The following is a 21,539-nucleotide window of genomic DNA, read 5'->3' on the forward strand; positions in this document are numbered from 1 at the left end:
AACCCCATCATAGCTGGGGTAAATTTTAAAGATATAACACCTCAGATGTCTAGAGATGGCAATAAAAAAGGCAAATTTGAAATTTCAATATTTGGAGTTAATTTCAACAACTTCCATGAAAATGGTACTTTTTAATAATAATTTAAAAGGGCAATCATTCTGGAAAAGGAAGGGTTCTTTCGAACACCCTGGCTACGGGCTTGGATTTTGTGTCATAACAACCATGCTGATATCGTTCCCAATAGCCATCTTGTAAACCACTTAATATTGCATAAGTCTAGTATTTTTTATTATTATTTTGTTTATTCCTGCCTATACTTGGTTAGGTCAGTAGATAATGGTAGCAGGTTTCTCAATTCGTTTGTCTTTGTACAATTCTGTCAGGTGGCTGTAATTCCACTAAGTAAATGCTTGGATTAAATTGCAATGCTCTCATTTCTTTAGATTCATTGCATTCTATTTTTTAATCAGCGAAATAATTGATAATTGCACATTGAAACTATTGTAGGACGGGTATACTGTGTGTCTTAAAACGACTTGCAATCACGTTTGAATTACCAGACGTACCCTTTACGACACAAAGACGTTTTTATTTCGGTAAATATGCGGAGATGTAAAAAAAAACACAATTAATTCTGTTTATATTTTTTTCTATAGTTGTTTATTCTTTAGCGATTTAATCAAAAGAAATTATTTAAAAAAAAATAGGCCTATACATGCTGCAAAAATATAAAGAATACCAGCAGCGAATCTAGAATTCTTTAAACGGGTGGGCACAACAGTTTCAGAATAGAGGCCTAAGTGATTCACATAACATTGATATGCACTAAATTTGTTTTTTTTTTTAATTTAGCGGCAAATGGACCCGACCCTAAATACTTGTGTTTGATTTTACACACTATTAAAATGACAATATTGGATCTTTTAATGAATAGAACTACAAAATAATCAGGTACTTCTTCTTGCTTCGACCGCCTTTACAAATTTGCGAATATCCTGTGCGAGTAAACTAGGTACCTCGAATGCTGCAAAATGGCCTCCACGTGGCATGATACTAAACTGCACAAGATCAACAAACTGTTTTCGAGTCCATTGCTCTGGTGGGCGGTTAAACTCATTTGGAAAATCAGCAACAGCAGTTGGCACGGTTATTTCATATATTGGTTCTTGAAACAACTCTGCGATGTTTTCCTTGTAAAACCTCATTGCTGTTGTCATTGAATTCGTCATCCAATATAACATAATATTTGTCAAGACTTCGTCTAGCTTCCAGTTCTCTTCAATACCACCATCATCCCTATTTCGGTTATGTTTATTTGTTCCAGTTGAAAACTTTTCCAAGATGTACGCAGCAAGTCCAATCGGGGAATCGTCAAGGGCTTGACCTATAGTATCTGGTTTTGTTGCTTGTATATGCATATAACCAGTTTCAAGTAATAGATCAGTGAATTTTTCTCCAACCGGAAAAACCTTTTCTTGATCATCTTTTGAGCTAAATACAAGGTTAGGAAAGTAACTACCAATCAATAGGAGAAGTGGTTGGAAAGGAACACGGGGGGTTGCCATGTTGGTATGAAGACCCAAGATTGACTTCGGGGCTATTAGTGCCATTTTAGTAACTATAGCTGCACCCCAATCTCCACCTTGAATGTAATACTTATCAAAGCCAAGTCGCTTCATGAGCTTGTCATATATTCTTGCAACCGCTAAAGCGTTGAGCCCTTTTTTGTGAGATGCTTCGGAAAATGTGAAACCAGGTATTGTTGGGCAAATTAATTCAAAAACATCATCAGATTGACCACCATGAGCCAAAGGGTCAGTCATCATTGGAGCAATCTTCAAGAATTCGTAGAAGGAGCCAGGCCAACCATGAAGCATCATTAATGGTATTGCCTTCTGTCCAGGCTGAAGATTAGGTTTGATATGCATGAAGTGAATGTCCAGGCCTTCGATAGAGGTTTTGAAATGAGCGAACTTGTTTATCTCTTCTTGCTCTTTAGTCCAGTTATAACTACTCAGCCAATATTTGGCAACTTTTCTCATGTACTCAGGTCTCGTCCCGTAATGAAATTGGCTGTCTTCCAATCCTTCCGCAAAACGAGCATTCCTAATTCTTGACTTTAAGTCGTTAAGTGCAGACGATCCAAGCTTGATTTCAAATGGAGATATCGACTCATCTGCCGGCGTTGTTGGTCTCATACCCTTACCCCACCAGCCATCGCCGTATGCAGGAGCCTCTGGGGTTGAATGGAATGCACCACTTAGAATTAGAGCAGCCCCAACAGCAAGAAGTATAACACTAGATTTGAACTCGTCACTGAGGACGAATTCGGTGATCCGCCGTACTTTGACCATCAGGAAGCGCGCGCGGTGCTGATTGAAAAGTTTCATAATATGCTAACATATGCTGTAATTAGTTTTAAAAAAAAGAATAATTTTGAGCATTTTAAAAGACTTACGCATGCGCATACGCACGTCTTGACGCCCGTGAGCACGGTAATGTCACAAAGGGTGACTCTGACTCTCTCAGGAACACAAAATAAGTAACAACGCGTAATTTCCAGCTTTAGTATGTGCTGTGTGCGTGGAAATGAAGGTACGGCGGGTAAATTATGGAAAGTTTTGAAATGCCGAAAATGACCCGAAACGTTCTTTAAACTATCTGAATAGTAATATGGAGAATTTTCAAATTTTAACAGACACGCACGTCACCATGTGTGCGTGTACAGTAATAGCACACGAAATTAAACATTGTCAAGTGTATTTAAAACCGCCTGTTAGTCGGTAATGCCACACGAACTTTCCCTTCATATAACCTATATATATTTTTCTGATAGCGTCGAAATACAGTCTGCCGCCCTCACTCTTTTCTATTTGTGCACATCTTTTAAAAATGAGAGATAAAAGGGCTCCAAATATTCATTCTTTTTGACCATGATGACGTGATCAAAATGAAAAATAAAGAGACACGTCTTAAAGAGAATTGATTTAGCTATAACATACTAACAGGTGGGAGACAATCAATCAAGAATAAGCGAGATACGTTCAAACGAATATAAACATAATGGCATTATAAATAAAAATTCAGTTTTTTAATTCAAATGGCAATATGATGACGTCACAATGTCCGATCAGCCATTATGAAGTAAAAAATCGTATCTACAACTCATGTGCTTTCAGATTATGTAATAAAAATTGGGGGTCACCTTTCATCCTAAGGAGCTATAACTGATTTAAAATATTCATGATTATATGCATATATAAATGTTGACGCACGCGTACGTGCACGATAAAAAGCGCGAACGTAAAATTAAGGCACACAACATTTAACCTTGACCTGAAGCTTATGCTCACCTAATATGATTTAAAAATGACGAGTGGTTAAGATTATATGGGCTCATCAACGTTTTGAAGAAAGAGAAATGAGGGGGTCAGAAAAAACAATTTTTTTGACCATGATGACGTCATCAAAATGTAAAAAGAAGTCAAATATATGTACGTCGCTATGACCTGACTAAACTCGTGTCTCTTGTTAAGAATCGCCCAAGTAAGATATTATATCATATCATTTACTATTGTGGGACAAACCTGTTCAAAGTAAATAAACCAAAAAGGACAAAAACCAAAAAAAAATAAGGGAACCAAAAAAAAAAAAAAAAACAGGGGGAACCAAAAGGGGAAAGGATAGGCCTAGGCTAGCCTAGACCCTATTCTAGAGATTCTATGATGCTAGTACTAGCAGGGAGATGTAAAAAATCATCTCCCTGGTACTAGTGGCTTGGAGAAGCTCATGATGCAGGTAACCTATTTGTAGTGTCAAAAGTAAATCAGTCCTCAGTGGTGCTCAGAGTCTCGGGCACATGTTGCAGGCTACATTATGTAATTTTCAGTATTCAATATTCAAATACTATCAAATTCTATATTTATTATGATAAATTAATTTCTGTAATTGATGAATAATAATTATTGCACATTAGTTTCAGGTGATCCTGTGGATGATTACTTGACAAAGACATCAGTGAGATCAAGAGAATCTCATCAAAATGAGTCATCTGATACCTCTTCCTCAGAATCATCATCAGAAGATGAAGAAACGTATGAAGAGAAACATGAACATGATAATGGAATTTGTTGTAATGCAAATTGTACCAAAAACAATCTTGCTCATAACCAAAAGAAGAGGAAATTAGAAGAAAATTCTAAATTTCCAATGAAAAGGAGGAAATATTCTAAGGACAGTTCAGGGAAAAAAATCAAAGGTTGTAGAAATCAAGATGAAAAGGTTGAAGATTCTTTGCCAAGGGCTGTCATTCACACCTGCGGTAATTATTGTTTCTAAGTGCTGCTTATAAAAATGTGGCAAAGACCATCCAAACCAGTCACTCCTCTCAAAAATTGACTTTTAGTTATTGATACAAAGTTCAGCAGTAAAGTGAAAGTTATAAAATGGTAAACGAATCATTTAAATCTGACATTTTGTTATGAAGTTGCAGGAGTTTAAATATACAGCTGTTTAAAGAAGAGTATTTAAGAAATCAGCCTTCAAAGTTAAAATTTCAGCTATTTTTCAGGCCATCACCAAATTGTTAAATGTTGTTTTAACATTGAAAATGGGGAAAAAAATATACCGGTACATTCGAATATGTTTTGCCCTTTATCTCCGCAACACGATTTGCTAGGGGTGACTGGTTTGGCTCCTCTTTGCCAGAAATTTTTTTAAAAATGTGAGTTTTTAATTCAATTTTTTGAATTTGTTTTTTATATTTATTTATAGTAGCACGCATGTATTATAAATTTAATTTAACAAAATCATATCCAAATTTGTAAGCAAAATAGGTATTATATATCAATATATAACAAACGAGTAACCCTTTTGATTTATAAAAAATTATTTAACTCAGATGTGAAGCTTAGAGTGCGGGCGGAGTATGTTCGCCATGACGATGATCTACATAACCACATCCACTCCAACAAGCAACACCGTAAGGAAAAGCAGTTTGAGTTATTCTCACAAGCTAGCACGATCTTACGAACCAGAGACCTTGGCTCCATTGTTTGTGATATTAAATTCTCAGAAATCACTTACCTGGATGCCTTTTGGAGGGATTATGCCAATGGAGCCTTGCTTGAAGCATTGAAAAGCGTGTTCATATCAGAAGCGTTGAAGGAGGAGATTGGCCATAATGCAATTCGGTTACTAGTTAGCGTCGACGAGGAGGATTACGAGAAGGGGCGCAACACTCTCATGAAAAACCTGACTTCGGAATTATGATTTAAACTTGTACTACTATCCTACAGAGGTACCTTTAGGCAGTTTAACTTGATCACATGATAAACTCCGGTTGGTGCATATTCAGAGGCTGGAGTAACTGGACAAATTTTTCATATTTTTGTTATGTTCTTTACCTGAAAAAAAACTTTCGAACTATTAGAATGCCTTCTGAATAAGTCAGCTAGTGTGGCTGTATTTTAAATGAACATTTTTGCTGCAGCTTAAGGTTGTTAACATAGGCCTTATAATAGTAGTGAGACTTGTTAGTTTATAGAGTGTTATATGGTTTATTTCTTTGTTGGCGGCAAGTCGCTCCTTGTAGGATGAAATAAACAAACTTGGCCATGATATTTGAATGCCAAAGAATTATGAATTTACTTACATACCTACATTTGGCCCATTAGGCTGCTGTGTGGCCCATATAAGGAGGTCAGATTTAAAGGTTTGTTTTTGATAAGATAATGATGATCTGTCACGGTTTTACCTGTATGATCAACTTACTCCAGCGATCTATTCAACTTCAGATACTGTGCTGGATTTTGGGAGTGGTTATTGAATTGACTACAATTCAGGTCCTCAACCCAGCATTTGGGGATAATTACATTTGGGCAAAGCACTTTACCTAAATTTTGTCTTCCAACCTAGGAGTATAAATGGGTACCAAGTGGGATGTTGTGGCATTGAATGTATTAGTCTGTGCCTAGTGCAGTAGGTAACTCAGGAAACAAAAAGTTTGCACCAAGGTTGGTATAACATGGCTAGCACCTTGTAAGGCATTCTATATGATCATCATCTTCATGATTTTAATTCTAATCAAAAAACAAATGTAAACAGACAGCTCAAAATATTAACATTAGCCAAATTTATTTATATAAAAAATCCTTTTAATGTACAGTATTTAACAAATGCCCCATGGTCTAATGTACTGTACTATCATTACTGTACGATTCATGATAATCTGTTTAAAAAAACATAAAAGTTCTGAACATGGAAAACATTTGGTAAGGCATCTTAAAAGGCATTCTATATGATCATCATCTTTATGGTTTTACTGTATATCTATATAGAAATGCAACTGTTAACAGACAACTCAAAATATTAACATCAGCCAAATTTATTTACTTTATATAAAAAAAGCCTAATGGACTAATGTACTGTACTATCATTACTGTACAATTCATGATTATATGTTTAAAAAATACGTAACAGTTCTGAACATGACAAACATTTGATCATATCAGTTTTATATTCATGGTTGCTCACAGTAACATAATATGGCAGCACTGTTTGAAAAAAGTATGGTAATAATTTTTTTTTTCTTAATTTTGCTTCATTTATACTAGTATTTTATATTCACACAACAATCTGATATTTAAAAATACATAAATTCTCAGAAGAATAATTAAAACAATATTGTTCGTCTTGAAAGATGGCTGTTATTATGCTATTATAAATAAATATATCCTACTCACAATGACTAAAGAGGTACAATAGTAGATAACGCTTTGGATGGAAATGTTATCAAAAAAGAAATGGACGGAATGGGTATAAAAAGAAGGTTGTTACGCTCATTACAAGCAAATTAATTATTAAGGAAATGGGCATTCTTCCGACATGCCATAGTGCATAAAGATAGTTTAAGGTTAGCATTAAACCAGCCCCACCAATTGGAACAATAACCATAGCCGATTATTAAATTTGGATATTTTATCACACGAAGGACGGAATGATTTCACACATGACATCAATGAAGACATCACACACTAATGATATCACACGATTAAGCACATCACCATGCAGATACTATAGAAGCTTTACACTAATTGTGGTATAAGCACACACGTCTTCAGATGTTGGGGATAAAAATTCTACACTTAATGTGGCTATGTTCACATACACCAGCTAACGGTTAGCAGGATCCACATAAATAACATACACGCTCGCCCTTGCATTAATACAAGAAAATCCCCAATCCAGATATCAAGATGATGATGGGATCACTGGCCATTAGGAAATTAGAAATGCATACATGTGATTAATTAATGATAGAAACGCGCTTAACTTGCTAACCCACAAGGTTTTTTTTTTGCAGCCTGCGACAATGAATTAAAAACCCTATGTGTGCGGCCTGCCAAGCAACATTGGCTAGAAAACACCTTGTTTTTTACGATCCGACACCAATCATATGTAAAAAGTAACATTAAACCTAAGAATAAAGTGGTGTAAAGGCAATGCTTTTGGAAGGTCGCTGGAAACATCAAAATTGTGGTGCGGCCCTCGGTTTTAAATTGAAAATTCACTTTGGCCCTCGTAACGATTTTTATGCCCACCCCTGTGTTAACTGACAGCGCTCGCTGTTAGCATATCCAGATTCTGATAATGGTTAGCGCTAACCGATCAGGCGTTCTCACACGGGTGCTAATGGTTAGTGCTAACAGTTAGCTCCCAATCCGGATACTAGGGCTCTAGTGTGAACCTAACCCTAGTCTCAGACCCACTATTGTTTGCTCTTCTCACCCCCCCCCCCCCAAAAAAAATCAGCCCAATTTTGTATACAAGGCGATGGGATTATACCCAAGTAAATACAGTACAATACTAATATAGCACATAAATTTTGATAGGAGTTAAGGAATGACTTCAAATTAAAAGAGTGATTCAAGCTTATACTTATTAATGTACCTAGGCACTAGTAATGGAAAGTTGCCATATGTTTCCTATTAATTCTATATGATGAATAAAATACCTAAGGTGCAGTTGCAATTAAACATTTCCTAGGCCTGCTATACTACTATACTATCAGGCAACAGAAATTATGCAATTATTAACAATTTCACATGATTAACATTACTAAATATAAATAACAAAGCACAAATGTATTAAAAAACATCATCTAAGTTAGAATAGGCAAAGAATATATAGGCAATATAGGCAATGATTACTACTTATTTTTACCAGTTTTACATTTTAGTACATTAATTATTTGAATCAAAATCACTACATTCATTCACACATGCTAACTTGAATGGTAATACAGTACAATTAAAGCAAAACAATACAGTACAACATAAATAAATGAATAAAAATTAATGTTATATCTCCAAATACATTGTTACTCATCTTTTTGAAAAATTGTAATATAGTTTTGGAATAGCGTGTTACATTGCATTGACATGGAAAATACTAGATTGATACAAATGAAAATTAGTTTACATTCCTATCTGTATGTATTCTATTGTAGTAAAATAAGATAGTATCAAGGTGATATACTTCTATAAATAAAATATTTGTTTAAAATGTTTGAAACTAATCAATAATTCAATACATTTAAATATGTTGTTTTATACTTTGGTCTAATATTTCGGAAAAATAACATCATTTTTTAAAATGGATATGAGCACTATAGTATTTTATACAGTAATTTTCTAATATTAAAATATTTCTTACTATTTTTTAACACAAGATTCATTTATTTATTTATTTTCATACTTTAAGGTCTGTCCACACTATGACATTTTATGTGACAAGTAAATGTGATATGCCCATATTTGGGTGCAGCATTATCATGATCATGATAATCACACAGGGCATCACACATATAAAATTTGATAGAGTGGACAGAGCATAATACCCTTTTCACACTGCCAATTCTTCTCAAATAGTAACTAGTTGTAACCAGGTTTGTGTAGTGTGAAAGCAAATTCATGTAAAACCTTCCAAAATATCGCAGGGAATCCCTGCGATATCTTGGAAGAAAAACAGGCCTTGTTATTCAGTACGCATGCGTTCGTACTGCCATCAGACAATGGAGAACAAATTAATGTCGGGCATGCTGAGCCTACTCTAGATATCTACAGTAGGCCTACTATTTTCCCGAGATTTCACATGGTTTGGATTACTGTGCGCATGAACAAAGAAAATATCTCGGGAGATCAAAGTTGTTACAACTTGTTACGAATTAAAAGGTGAAAATGGTACAAGTAAGTCTAAAAATGCTTTGGATATTTACAATATAAATTTTGATATTCAAACGAGTTAATATAAACCCGCTTCTTCAGTTTGCCGTTGCCACATGGAAGCTAAATTCACTTCTGTGTCACTCTTGTCCAAGGAACTGTTGCTGGTCGTTGCTTCGGCACTAGCATGTAAATGCTCTCTGTTTTTCTCTTGCTTCCGGCGGTGCTTATCTGCCTCCTTCTCGGCACGATCCATACTCTTTTGTGCTGCTTTCAAAACTTTTTGTCTTTCACGCTCTGCTCGCTCCTTTATCTTCCTGTGAGTCTGCTCCAGGCGATGGCGTGCTGCTAGATTGTGGTCGATGATCTTGCGTCCATAAACATGCGTGTTTGGAAATATAGGTTGGGTTAAAGTTGAAGCAGTCTTATTATCTGAGGTCTCCTCCTTATTCACATTATGATTATGTTCATTATCATCTGATTTAGTTGCCACTGCATATATAAAATATTTGTTGAATATTTAAAAATTTGAAAGAAATATAGTTATAATTTTACTTGTTTTAATAATATATTTTGAAATTCCTTCCTTGAACTTTTTTTTCTCAAAATTATTTTGTACAGGGCCACCAATAAATTATTATAAAAATGGTTAACTGATGGTTCCTCAGAGTTTACCCCTCTATGTATAATACCCTTGCTCCAAACATGCTTCTCAACACGTTAGGCCTGTTTTCCACTAGGCAAATTTATTCGCGGGAATGGAAAGCGTCAGTTTATGCACAATTACATTTTTATCAGGGGGTTTTTCGCTTCAGCGAAATCAGTAGTTCAAACTGTTTCTACTTTTTGCAAAGCAAAAATATGCGGAACCAACCAGAGCTCAGGAAGCAAACGGATGCTTCTATCAATGCCGTAGCCAGGATTTTCAAACAGCATGGGACAATATGAGGGTGGACCCATTTTCTTAAATGTTGAGCCATTTTATTCAAAAATATGAAAAATCTGAACCCATTTTCTTAAAATTTTTCCCATTTTAGGCTAAATATGAGACATTTTGACCAATTTTTCAAAAGACTCATTTTATGCATGAAATTGCATAATTTTGACCTATTTTAAAAAATGTGAAACCATTCTTTGTGGATCCATTAGAAAAATTGTGTGAGACTGTCCCAAAAGCTGGCTACTATCGAATACATTCACCTAGTGGAAAACAGCCTTTATCCTCAGGTTTGAGTCTTCATGAAATAATCAAGTCATTTTAAATCTAAACACTTTTACCTTCTTGTTTGTCACTAAATGAGCTAAGTGATGGCGGGTCTTTGTTTTCATCTTCGTTCCTATCTGGTGTGTCCGCAATTACTGCCTTCCCAACGAGAACTACATCAGGATTATCAGGGCTGGAATGAAAAAATAGTTGGGAGGAAATTGTCACAATTTTCATTACCAACAATGACAAGCATCATTAAGAAACATATTTATACAGCATAAGTGTCATTAAATACAAATCACAAACAATGGATACAATGGTTAAAAACCAAAGCTCTGAGCTCACAGTTTTCAATCAATCAATATGGATTTGTATAGCACCTAGTGGGTGGAGAGAGTTAAGTGCCTTCTTAAAAACACATTAAGTACAGTGAGGGATTAAAACCCTTGCTTTAAGGTTAAAATTACAACCAAACCCACTAACAGAGCAGCTAATAAATGAGAACACAATTGTTTTGTTGTACCTTCTCAAGTAGCATTGTATTTCCTTACATTAATATTAATTACATAAAATTGAAAATTGCTTACTTTTTGTAAAGTATATCATCTCTCCCTTCCAGTACAAGTTTGCGTTTCTTTGTGAGCCAACTTCTTCTCTTCATCACCTTTCTCCCATTGTCTCTTAACTCATATTGAGAAACAGTGGATAAAGTACTCTCGTCAGGATTGTAACCCTGGTTGACGTTGTAGCTACCAGCCCGGCCCGAATCATTGCTACCCATCGACCCGTCAGAACCAGTATCCCCATACATGTCGCTGAAAAATGCCAAACAAGTTGATGAGCTGTTTGTATTTATGCAAATTTACTTGCAAGTTATATTTTTATCATTTTCATTAATTTCTGATATTATAATAGTAGTTCTTGAATAGTAAGTGTGGTTAGAGGTTAGACATTGGCAACAACAATCCCCTGATCAATACCTGAAAGGTAAATCTATGATAATGATATGAATTCACATCTTGATACTTTTATTTGTCTGTGCTGAGGGGTGTTAAACAGATTGGAATGTTGTTACAAGTTGAGGAGTTGAACATTAAACACAAGGTACACCAAGGGCAGGGGATTATGCAAGGTTCGGAACATAGGGAATGCGGTGTTCGCTGAGTTACAAAGGGGTTCTGCTATAACTTAACTATTTGTTACCAAATATCTAAGTTGATAAATAGAATAAGCAAATTAGTTTTGGATTTCCAAAAGTTAAGAATCTTACCCATTGCTGATCCAATATTTGTCTGGTATCATTTTCCTTCTTCTACCGTACGGTGCGATGTGACCAGTTCGTGTTGACCGGATTCTTCGCCAGGCAACAAAGATAATAACGGCAACAAGCACAATGAATAGAACAGCACCCACTACAATTGCTGCTAGCAGCTCATTGCTAAAACTACCACCCATTTGTTGACCCTGTTCTGCTTCTGATCCTCCTAGAAAAAAAAAAGCTTTTAAATTAATTCATCTTTATATAATGTGTTAGCACTGAATTATTTTTAACCAAGATAAGTGTAATTTTTTTTTATAGCTAAAATGTACCTTCATTTGATTTAAATACATAGTGGGTTTTACTGAAACCATGGCTAAATACCATTCGTACCATGAAAATGAATGTTCAATGCACAATCATAGCATGTCCAAATTTGAACTCCTGGGTGCACAAATGCATGAAATATTTTGTTATGCATACTGTGTTACTGTATCATGTGCAGTACCATTGCTTTTATAAGGGATTAAAAGTAATGAGTTTGTATTTATAAACGGCAATGATATTTGTGAGAAATACAACTCACCAGGATCAGTTGTAATGATCACTTCCTCTGAATATAGACCTCCTCCTGATGAGGACCATATAGCTATCTTGAAGGCATACGTAGTGTTCGGCTCAAGGCCTGTGATAATCCTACTATTGGCAGTGGGCTCAGGTTCTGACAATATGAATGTCTCATTTGTGGCTAGACGTCGATATTTTATTGAATAAGATTCAAAAAGTGAATTTTCCACAGCCTAAGGAAATAGACAATAAAAGATGTTATATTAATGATCAAAACCTTAACAATTTAAATCTTTTAATAAGAGTCGCTCTCTTTTAGCACTACACATTCTGTGTGGTAACACTGTAGCGTAAAAATAAATTGCCAGATAATATTCATGTACACTAAATGGGAGCATTAGCAGAAACAAATTTACCTGGACACTTAAACAAGAGATAAATACTTACCGTCCATGAGATTTTAACTGCATCTGATCCATATGAAGTAACCTGTAACCCCTGAACAATTAATGTTAATACTATAAAACAAAAGAAATTTTATTATAATAAAATAGTACAGTAATGCAGTTCATGAACAAACCAATATACAACAGCTAAATCATCAGGATTTATGTCCTAAGAGATCATTTATATAAAAGAACTTCTGAAAACAATCACTATGTAAATATCTAACATTTTCAATATTTAAATGATTTTATGATAAACTTATGTTTTTCAGTGGTATTTTAAAAATGCTTTTAACTGTAAAATAGCATTATTATTAACATAAGTTATGAATAGTTATTAACTGTTTTTTTTCTAATAAGTCTTTCAAAACTCTAAAAACCTGCAATTGGTGAAAGGGTTGTACCAGTTTATTAAGCGTCTTAGACGTTGATGTCAAATACTAATGTATTAGTTTACCAATGAGGGATCAAGCAGCATCACGTTTATCTTACCATTTGATTCAGTTTTAGCAAAAAGTGTTACAAATTCACTCCATCCGTACACTTCCTTATTCCCAGCACGTATACGTATCTCATAATACGTTGCATACTCAAGATTCTCAATCAACGTCTCTAATGGCGGATTGTTCTCAAACTGGACGACAGCTTCCTGCACTGAGGAACCATTCACTCGGTGGCGTAGCTCAAAAATTATATTTTCCACTGGTCCGTTCAGCTCTTCAGGTTCTCGCCAGCGAACCGTAAAGGAATTTGCATGTGCTACAACATTGAGGTTGTACGGTTTGGATGGTATACTTTGCTTGGTGGTAACTTGGGTGGAAGGGACGCTCGGTGGTCCAATCCCAAGATCATTAACAGATCTCAGACTGAAGATATAATTGGTGTACGGTGTAAGATTCTTTACTGTGTACGTTCGTTGAACAATGTGTTCTGAAAGTTCAATATACACACTGCTTTGGATCTAAATGTAAATAAATTAAATAATAAGTCAATTTACAATAGGAAAATACATCAATCTCAATACAAAGTCTCTCATTTTTCACAGACATCCTATTTAAACTGTTAATTTAATTTGACTAAGAATTAATCAGAATTAAACAAAAATTATGAATAAATGAACTACATGTAATGAGTTGTAAATGCAATACCTGCAGAGTATTTACCTCTTTATATAATACTCTAAAGCCTGTGATGCTTAAATCACTATCAGAGGATGGTTGGCTCCAAGCCAATCCCACTGAGGTAGATAAAATGGAAGTGAGAGTTGGGGGACTTGGAGATTCAGGCACTGAAGAGGAAAATGAAATGACATCATGAAAATGTATACTTGGCTATGATAACAGGCTCTCTGATGTAAGAAAAATGATTAAAAATTGAAACAAGCAAACTTGTATCTTGAATTATATATTATATCCAGGTATGCTTTTATAATTGTAAAACATTAAAGCTCAAATTGTTCATGTCAATTTCCTGCCAACCTTACTATTTTTGAACCAACCACATGGCAGATGCAAACATATGGTCATCAACAGAAGGCAACATTCACCATTTTTCGTTACTCCAGAAGTATTTAATATTCAATTCATTCTTACCTTTTAAACATCTTTGATCACTACCTCTTGAATTCTGAGCAATACATGAATATTCATTAGATTCAATTTCATCAAGATCTTGTATAACTAGAGCGCCCTCTGGTGTTATGAAATGACTCGGAATACCAGAGCCTGTAAGTCGAATTCCATTTACTTCCCACGCTATAGTGGGATCAGGTGATCCAATAGCATCACAACATATCGTAACTGAAGTCTCTTGGTGGGTGATTTGAATATTGGTTAAAACAGGTGGGCCTACATTGCAAGACACAAACACAAAAAGGGGTTGATTTCATATATAATTTTATTATCAAGTATATAAAGAAAAAGACATTCATGACAAGAGAATAAAAGAAATTAATGATGAATTATAAAATTCAACAATTAATAACGGATGAAATGTTTCAAAAAACAACTGGAATAATGAAGCTGTTGCTTCGTTGTTAAGAAGCTTGCCTCTAAATCCCAGAGTCCTGGGTTCAAATCATACAAAACCAGAAGAAATATTTCTGACAGATAAAAGACAATTCCACTCCCTAGACTCATCAAAATACTGAGTTGGTAGAGCCATCACTTCCATCCTGTTATATTGGCAAGTCACTTGCTGTTGAATGACAAAAAAATAATGCAGAATATCTAACGACTCACCTAAAATAGTGACCATCACAGATCGGTTGGCCACCCCAAGTTCATTTGTAGCAAGACAGGTGAATTCACCATGGTGTCCACTCACTGTTAGGTTGCTAATTAATAATGACCCCTGCACTCCTGAGATACTGATGTCACTTGTGGCTGGTTGTCCTGATGGAAGGATCCATTCTATATGTGGGGTCGGCCTTCCTTCTGCTATGCATTCTAGATGAAGCTGTTCTGTACCTGAATCTTGTGTATATGTGACTGGGTCGATGGGAAAAACTCTTGGTGGAACTAAACAGAAATTTATGATGTATTAATTTCTTATAGAATAATACCATACTAAAATAATTAGTAAATGAAGTAAAATAACTTGGATATTATGACATAATATAGTCTCTGTATTTCATATTTTATAATCATTTTGGTTATGAACATTTATATAATCGTACATAATAATATAAATGACACACAACATATACAGATGCATAATACCAAAAAATGTTTTTGTTACTTACAATTTACAGCCAAGTATGCCAATCCCGATATTGCATCTATTGAGTTTGTTGCGACACATCTATAAAAAGAACTATCAATCTCTTTTACAGACACAAACTCCAATGAGCCACTAGTCGAGATGTATGTGTCTTCACCCGGAATATTAAGCTCTGAGTCACCCATACCAACAATGCTTAATTCAGAGCCACTGGCATCTGAAATGTACCACGAGATGATTGGCCTCTCTCGTGCAGTTGCTAGGCAGACTAAAGAAGCTGGGTCTCCCTGATTGGCTGTCACATTGGTGGGTGCGGTTATAAATTTAGGAATATCTATTTACAAGAAAAATATAGTATTTTAGCTGTGAAAATTATGTAAAGTAAATCCTTAAGTGTTCATCATCATTAAAAAAAATGTTGTGCTGTTTAAATTGTTTAGTACACCAGGAGACAATCTATACTTTTCCAAATAATACACCAAGATCCTTTTCGAACCCATGAGCAATCATGCACACAGGACCAACGGTTTTACATCCTATCAGAAGCACAAGGCTACTGAAAGTAAAGTGTTACTCAGGACACAAGTAAGAACGATATTGGCAGGTCATGAACATAGGCTCTGCCTCCTTTACCTATCTTCCCTTCTTGCAGAAAATCGATGCTTTTACTTGTGTTATTTAGAAGGTTCTTTGAATCATATTTCTCTTGAGTAATACTCAACATACTGCAATACAGAATGTTCAACTTGTGATTTTCTTACCTATCGTTAGAATGTTGACAGAGATTTGGTTGGAACCGGCGGTATTGGTTGCAACACAGGTATAGGTACCTAGGTTCTCCTGGGTAGCACTGAACACCATGACACTACCATTAGACAGCAACTGCAGGTTATTTACTGAAAAGACATAAATGATGTCAAACTTTAGTTTAGTCTTACTTTAAGTAGGGTCCTTTTGGTAATAAATTGGGCAGTACACCCAAGCTCTTTACCCAATTTACCCACATGAGCCAGATATTCCATAAGAGCAGATAGTTTCTACAACAGTTGTTGAGTACTGAAATTCTTTTAGTAGCATTGTTAATATATTTTGACACCTTACCTAAAACCAGCTGTTGCCCATCCTTCCTCCAAGATACTTGTGGACGTGGATCACCGTATGCTACACAATCCAATCGGAAGGACTGCCCCAGTGTCACAGTTTGTTCTTGAGGCCGTACGTTGAACAGAGGAGGAACTGAAAATTGATACAGAATTAAGTTACTATATATGTTGGGTAAGCTGGTGAGCAGTACAGTATAGGTAGAGCAACTGACTGGGTTAAAGCAGGCACACATTGCGCTGATGGTCATGTTTAAAGCGATTTTATGAAGAACATAATGTGATGAATGATGCGTGCAAGATGGATTGTTTTTAAACATTATCCGCTTAGATTGGCACTGACACTCAGTGGACAGTATCGCATCGTCAAACACTCTCACAGACCAGTGTGTGTCTGGCTTTAGATTGAGTCAAGCAATATACTTACCAAGAACAGTAAGAAATAGCTGTGCCTGATCGCTGCCCAGTAGATTTGAAACCTCACATGTGTATATGCCCTCCTGGCTATTTTGAATGTTGTTGATTATAAGGTCCCCATTGCTGTAGATTTCATAGCTGTGGTCACTAGTTAGCTGCTGTCCTAAGTAAAACCAGGAATAGGTGATCTGTGAAAATGGATAAAATTTAAAAACTGATTAATCATATAGTGTGGAGATAGTAATTTATGTTATAGATAACCTAGTGTTACATTGAAGAACTGATGGTTATCATTGTTAAGTTTTACACACCTGAGGGTTTCCTTCAGCCCTGCACTGCAACATTGCTCTATCACCCTCCACAACTTGTTGATTTGAGGGCCAGACAGAAAATACAGGTGAGCCTACAAAACCAATAATATTGTTACAGAAAACAATATGGAATATGGGTGTGAAGATGAAATTAATAGTCAATATCATTAGAATCTTTATCAATTACTGGTACTGGTAATGTTTACCTACCTATACTCAAGTAATTTTTATCAAAACTACGTTTGAGAAACAAACCTTACAAAAACTGTTGTCACAAACTCAATAATGGCTTACTTACTTTGTACTGTTATTATGGCTGAAGATGTATCAGTCCCAACTGTATTGGATGCACTGCAGGTGTAGGTTCCTGATTGGTCACTTGTTATGGCCATAATGACCAACGATCCATTGCCCAGAGCCTGAACACTTTGACTGTCAGTACTTGGGGCTTGGATAGGTGCTCTATCAGGGCCAGGTGTGGTCCATGTGATCAGTGGGACTGGTTTACCACTTGCTTGACAGTGTAGCATGACAGGCATCCCTGTCACTACAGTAGCGTCTACTGGTGCTGTTGTTATTACAGGAATAACTATTTAACAGTCAAGACAAAAGGTTTTTTAAAATAAAATACAGTATGTCTTGTTTTTCTGTATCAAAACATTAATGGCTGTCTATAAAAAGTACGAAATTTGTACGGTTACAGATGCTGTAATTTAAAATCTTCTTTTCAACTAAAATATTGTTATCTCTCTCCTTTATTACATACTCTTTCCCTCCATGCAAGACCTCATTCTTATTTCATTTCAGTTTTACGCTTTACATACCTTGTATCATCAGATGAGCTTGTGCTGTTCGGCTAGTGTACCCATTATTTGCTGTACACACATACACGCCCTCATCTTCTTCTACAAGATTTAGGAGCCGGAGCCAGCCTTGCCTGGGCTCTTCCACTCTCTCGGTAGGGATGATCCCACTAGCCTTAAAAAAATAATATTTACAAAGATGTGCAATTGCAATTTAATCATGTTTAAATAATCATTTCAGTTAATTGAATTAAATTTGAGGTTTTGTGGTGAACAAAGATGGATGATATACTGTAAGAAAACATACCTTGCTCCAAACTATAGAGGGTGCTGGACTCCCAGTAGCCTCACATTTGAATGTCACCCTGCTGCCAACTTGGGCAGATTGGTCAGTTGGACGGAGAGTTAGAGTAACCCCTTGTAGGGGTGGGTCAACTACAAGAAGTGCAGAGGCACTGTTTTCCCCCCAACTGTTGACAGCCAAACATGTGTAGTATCCAGCATCTGATTGCTGGACGTCAACAATAGTCAGAGTGGAAGATGTGACAGAAAAGCGTCCGGAAGACTGAAAAAAATAAACCAATATTTTCAGTGGTAATTTTTGAAATTAATGTTCAATATTTGTTATACAACAATTATACAATAACATACAATACAAAATAAAAACTCTTACCTGGATTTGTTGACCGCTACTCATAAGCCACCGGATGGTAGCTGCTGGACTTCCAATGGTGATACAGGAAAATGTTACACTTTGACCTTCAGGAGCACTCTGTCCATCAGGTGGCCGGAGAAATCCTGGTCGTCCTATAGGTATGAAAATGTATACATGAATAAGAATAACTAATTGCCTTATACAGTCTCTTTTCTCAATTCTCATTGGCCTAGTGTTTCCTAACTTCAATTCATTCTTTAGTATTAGCCACTCTATCCAATCACAACATACCAATTAAGATTAAAGTAGCTGATTCACTGATCCGCTGTAACCGTAGCAACATGTTTTCTGCAGTACAAGTGTATGATCCCATATCCTCATGATTAGGTGACAGCACTGTCAGACTACTTGATGTCACCATAGAGATGGTTGTCGTGGTGATAGATGCTTGCACAAGATCTGCGCCATTAAGTTGCCACGATATTGTTGCCGGTGGATTACTGTTAATACTACACTGGAAAGTTGCCGTTTGGCCTGTGTTTGTTGTCACTGATGCTGGCTGAGTAATAAATGATTCGGCTAGAACTGTGGCAGGAAAAAATGTCAAAGGTCTCAGATTTTTAAATAGCAAAATGTAATATAACTTACAAAAAGATCATTGGCAATTGTCAAAACAAAATCCTAAAGTTCATTTAGCACTTACACGCCAAACTAAGAGACGCCCTTTGACTTGTAATAGTCTCTGCACCAGATGTTGCTTGACATTTGTAGTTCCCAACAGCATCTTGGATCACACTTACAATATGTAGCGTTCCATTGGGCAATATTTCAAAGATACTGCTTCTGATAGGCTGGTCATTGAACAGCCAGCTTACAACAGGCTCAGGGTTTCCCCTGACTATGCAGTGCCACCATACAGGCTGCAGCTCAATGGCAACAAGATGAGATGGTTCCTGCACGAACTGTAGAGGGAGGGCTTTTGTAATGATAGTCAAGACTAGTGAAAGTTGGATAAAGTATCTGTTGTCAAGGGTGACCATCCTAGTTACTCAGTTCTTGCTCCATTACTAAACAGGCTACTTCATTTTGATAGTAACCTGAAAGAAAAAATTTAATTAATTTAGGAGGTAATAAAAAAGTCAAGTGGAAAGGCAAAAATATAAACAATACTGTGCAATATGTCAATAAAATAACATAGAAAAATACCAAAAAATGATAGAAAGACTTCTATTACCAGTCACTGGCGTTGTGTTCCTATTATCATTTTAATCATTATCCAGATGAAAATCAATGTAATTAATTTCAAAATAAGCGGGTTGCAATTTCTTTATACTCTCCCTTTGCTTGATAGCATCATTTTCCTGTGTGTCCAAATGTTGTGTTTGGTTCCTTCAGAGCACCTAAGTTTAAACTTTTTCTTTGTTATATAATAATATACGCAAATTCATAATTTTTTATCTTTTTTCAGAATGAAAAAAAAAAATATTTCAATTGATTTTTTATGATGTTTTTTCACTTTCAAGGGACAAGACATTGTATGAAATTATACACAGTACAGTATGCCACAGGCCTACATCCTTAATGAAAATGCTTGATGTGTGGAGGAACCATCATAAAAAGTAATAATCATATTCTTCCCAGAGTGCATAGCTTGGCTCTTTTTTGGGTAATGTGTCAACATACGATACATTAAGTCTTATATTCTTTTACAATTTACATTCTTAAGCGGAGATCCCAAGTCTCCTGAAAATTTTAACAATTTAGGGGTTTCAAAGGCTTATTTAATCGATTTTAGAGTCTACTAATATGTAGAAAATACATATTTTTTTTTTATCCCCAACAAATTGTGCTTTTTCTCCTCCAGCCCCCCCCCCCGGCACCACATCTGGTTTGTCCCGATTTTTTAGGCTGTCTCCTGCCCTCCCGATTTTCATTAATTTCTCCCGATTTTTAAAAATACAGTATCCCGAAAATTTCACGATACCAGTTTGACTCTTTCTTTTTGTGTAAACACTTTCATGTTGCGCAGAGCGTTGTAAGGCATCACAGCGCATCGCTACAGCACAGAGCGTTGTAAGGCATCACAGCGCGTCGCTACAGGAGGTGAGTGCTTCACGAAAAAATCTCCCTATTTTTTGGTTTTCCAACTTGGGATCTCTAGACTCTGCTTATTGTATTATTTAACAGCATAGGAATGGATTAGGGCTCTAAATTAAGACCTAGGCCTGAGTAGACTACTAAGTAGGATATAATAGGCCTAGGCTATTACATAAATAAATCAATTACAGAAACTAAAGCAATCTCTGGATTTATGTTCGCACTTGTCACCCGAAACCTTACAGAAACGGACTTGCTAGGCCAGACCTAGCCTACACGTACTACTACTACTAGGCCTAGCCTACTATAAATCCGCAAGGGGGTATGGCAGGCATTGAAGCCTAGCTGGCTAGGCTTGGGCCTACGCCTAGCTGGGAAAGCGAAGTCCAAGACCTAGCTTATTATGATAGAGGCTCTCTCTCTGCTCTGTTTCAGATTCAGACAGCCCAGACACTCACTCAGCGTGCCTGGCAACAGGTGAATAATCCACAAGACAACACATTACTAGAAGTTAAATAATAACATTTAATACTTAGACATACACAAATCATTAAATTCCTTTGGAATTCGGAATTACCTTAGTACTTCCTTCTCTGATACATTGGAAAAGATCGATTACAAACCCAAACAACAATTTGCAATTTGAGAACGCTGAATTTGATATTGGTGTCAAAGGTTACCAGCAGTAGCTTCAAGTGCCAGGTAAGAAAGGTACCGCAGCGGTCTGCAGCG

General features: G+C 36.0%; 3 protein-coding genes across 6 annotated transcripts; 1 reads left to right on the top strand and 2 right to left on the bottom strand.

Annotated features, from left to right (window-relative positions):
- Positions 1 to 638: 638 nt before the first annotated feature.
- LOC117103745 (epoxide hydrolase 1-like) lies at positions 639 to 2,297 on the bottom strand. The gene has a single exon (XM_033244355.1). The coding sequence runs from the start codon at positions 2,197 to 2,199 to the stop codon at positions 949 to 951; it is 1,251 nt and encodes a 416-aa protein (XP_033100246.1). The 5' UTR covers positions 2,200 to 2,297; the 3' UTR covers positions 639 to 948.
- A 202-nt stretch (positions 2,298 to 2,499) lies between these two features.
- On the top strand, positions 2,500 to 7,809 carry LOC117103752 (death effector domain-containing protein-like). The gene is made up of 4 exons (XM_033244362.1): positions 2,500 to 2,543; positions 3,483 to 3,547; positions 3,978 to 4,322; positions 4,902 to 7,809. The coding sequence occupies exons 1-4, from the start codon at positions 2,500 to 2,502 to the stop codon at positions 5,270 to 5,272; spliced, it is 825 nt and encodes a 274-aa protein (XP_033100253.1). The 3' UTR covers positions 5,273 to 7,809.
- LOC117103735 (Down syndrome cell adhesion molecule-like protein 1 homolog) lies at positions 6,120 to 21,501 on the bottom strand. Of its 4 annotated transcripts, none has more exons than XM_033244342.1 (22): positions 21,385 to 21,501; positions 19,414 to 19,807; positions 19,002 to 19,295; positions 18,729 to 18,862; positions 18,363 to 18,620; positions 18,077 to 18,230; positions 17,551 to 17,841; positions 17,253 to 17,344; positions 16,952 to 17,129; positions 16,526 to 16,660; positions 16,186 to 16,320; positions 15,447 to 15,758; positions 14,944 to 15,222; positions 14,296 to 14,550; positions 13,867 to 13,991; positions 13,196 to 13,664; positions 12,705 to 12,775; positions 12,277 to 12,490; positions 11,703 to 11,907; positions 11,020 to 11,247; positions 10,504 to 10,622; positions 6,120 to 9,717 (listed from the first exon to the last, which is right to left on the bottom strand). In XM_033244342.1, exons 2-22 carry the CDS (start codon positions 19,748 to 19,750, stop codon positions 9,305 to 9,307), a joined length of 4,698 nt encoding a protein of 1,565 aa, XP_033100233.1. In that variant the 5' UTR covers positions 19,751 to 19,807; positions 21,385 to 21,501; the 3' UTR covers positions 6,120 to 9,304. The 4 variants fall into 4 exon arrangements, with proteins under 4 accessions (XP_033100233.1, XP_033100232.1, XP_033100230.1 ...); XM_033244341.1 differs by having other exon boundaries at positions 11,703 to 11,916; positions 21,366 to 21,501; XM_033244339.1 differs by having other exon boundaries at positions 11,703 to 11,916; positions 21,385 to 21,500.
- Between the last annotated feature and the right edge of the window lie 38 nt (positions 21,502 to 21,539).

This window comes from Anneissia japonica, unplaced genomic scaffold, assembly GCF_011630105.1.
Source record: "Anneissia japonica isolate Jap-2015-1 unplaced genomic scaffold, ASM1163010v1 scaffold287925_len434832_cov202, whole genome shotgun sequence".
Lineage (NCBI taxonomy): Eukaryota > Metazoa > Echinodermata > Crinoidea > Comatulida > Comatulidae > Anneissia > Anneissia japonica.

Bases quoted from the DNA above. Each gene is read 5' to 3' on its own strand.
- LOC117103745 (XM_033244355.1), bottom strand. From the start codon at position 2,199: ATGAGACCAACAACGCCGGCAGATGAGTCGATATCTCCATTTGAAATC.
- LOC117103752 (XM_033244362.1), top strand. From the start codon at position 2,500: ATGTCACAAAGGGTGACTCTGACTCTCTCAGGAACACAAAATAA. The intron at 3,548-3,977 runs GTAAGATATTAT...ATTGCACATTAG, and splicing joins TCTTGTTAAGAATCGCCCAA to TTTCAGGTGATCCTGTGGAT. The intron at 4,323-4,901 runs GTAATTATTGTT...TATTTAACTCAG, and splicing joins GGCTGTCATTCACACCTGCG to ATGTGAAGCTTAGAGTGCGG.
- LOC117103735 (XM_033244341.1), bottom strand. From the start codon at position 19,750: ATGGTCACCCTTGACAACAGATACTTTATCCAACTTTCACTAGTCTTG. The intron at 17,842-18,076 runs GTATGTAAAGCG...ACTGTTAAATAG, and splicing joins AGCTCATCTGATGATACAAG to TTATTCCTGTAATAACAACA. The intron at 13,992-14,295 runs GTAAGAATGAAT...TTTCCTCTTCAG, and splicing joins TGATCAAAGATGTTTAAAAG to TGCCTGAATCTCCAAGTCCC.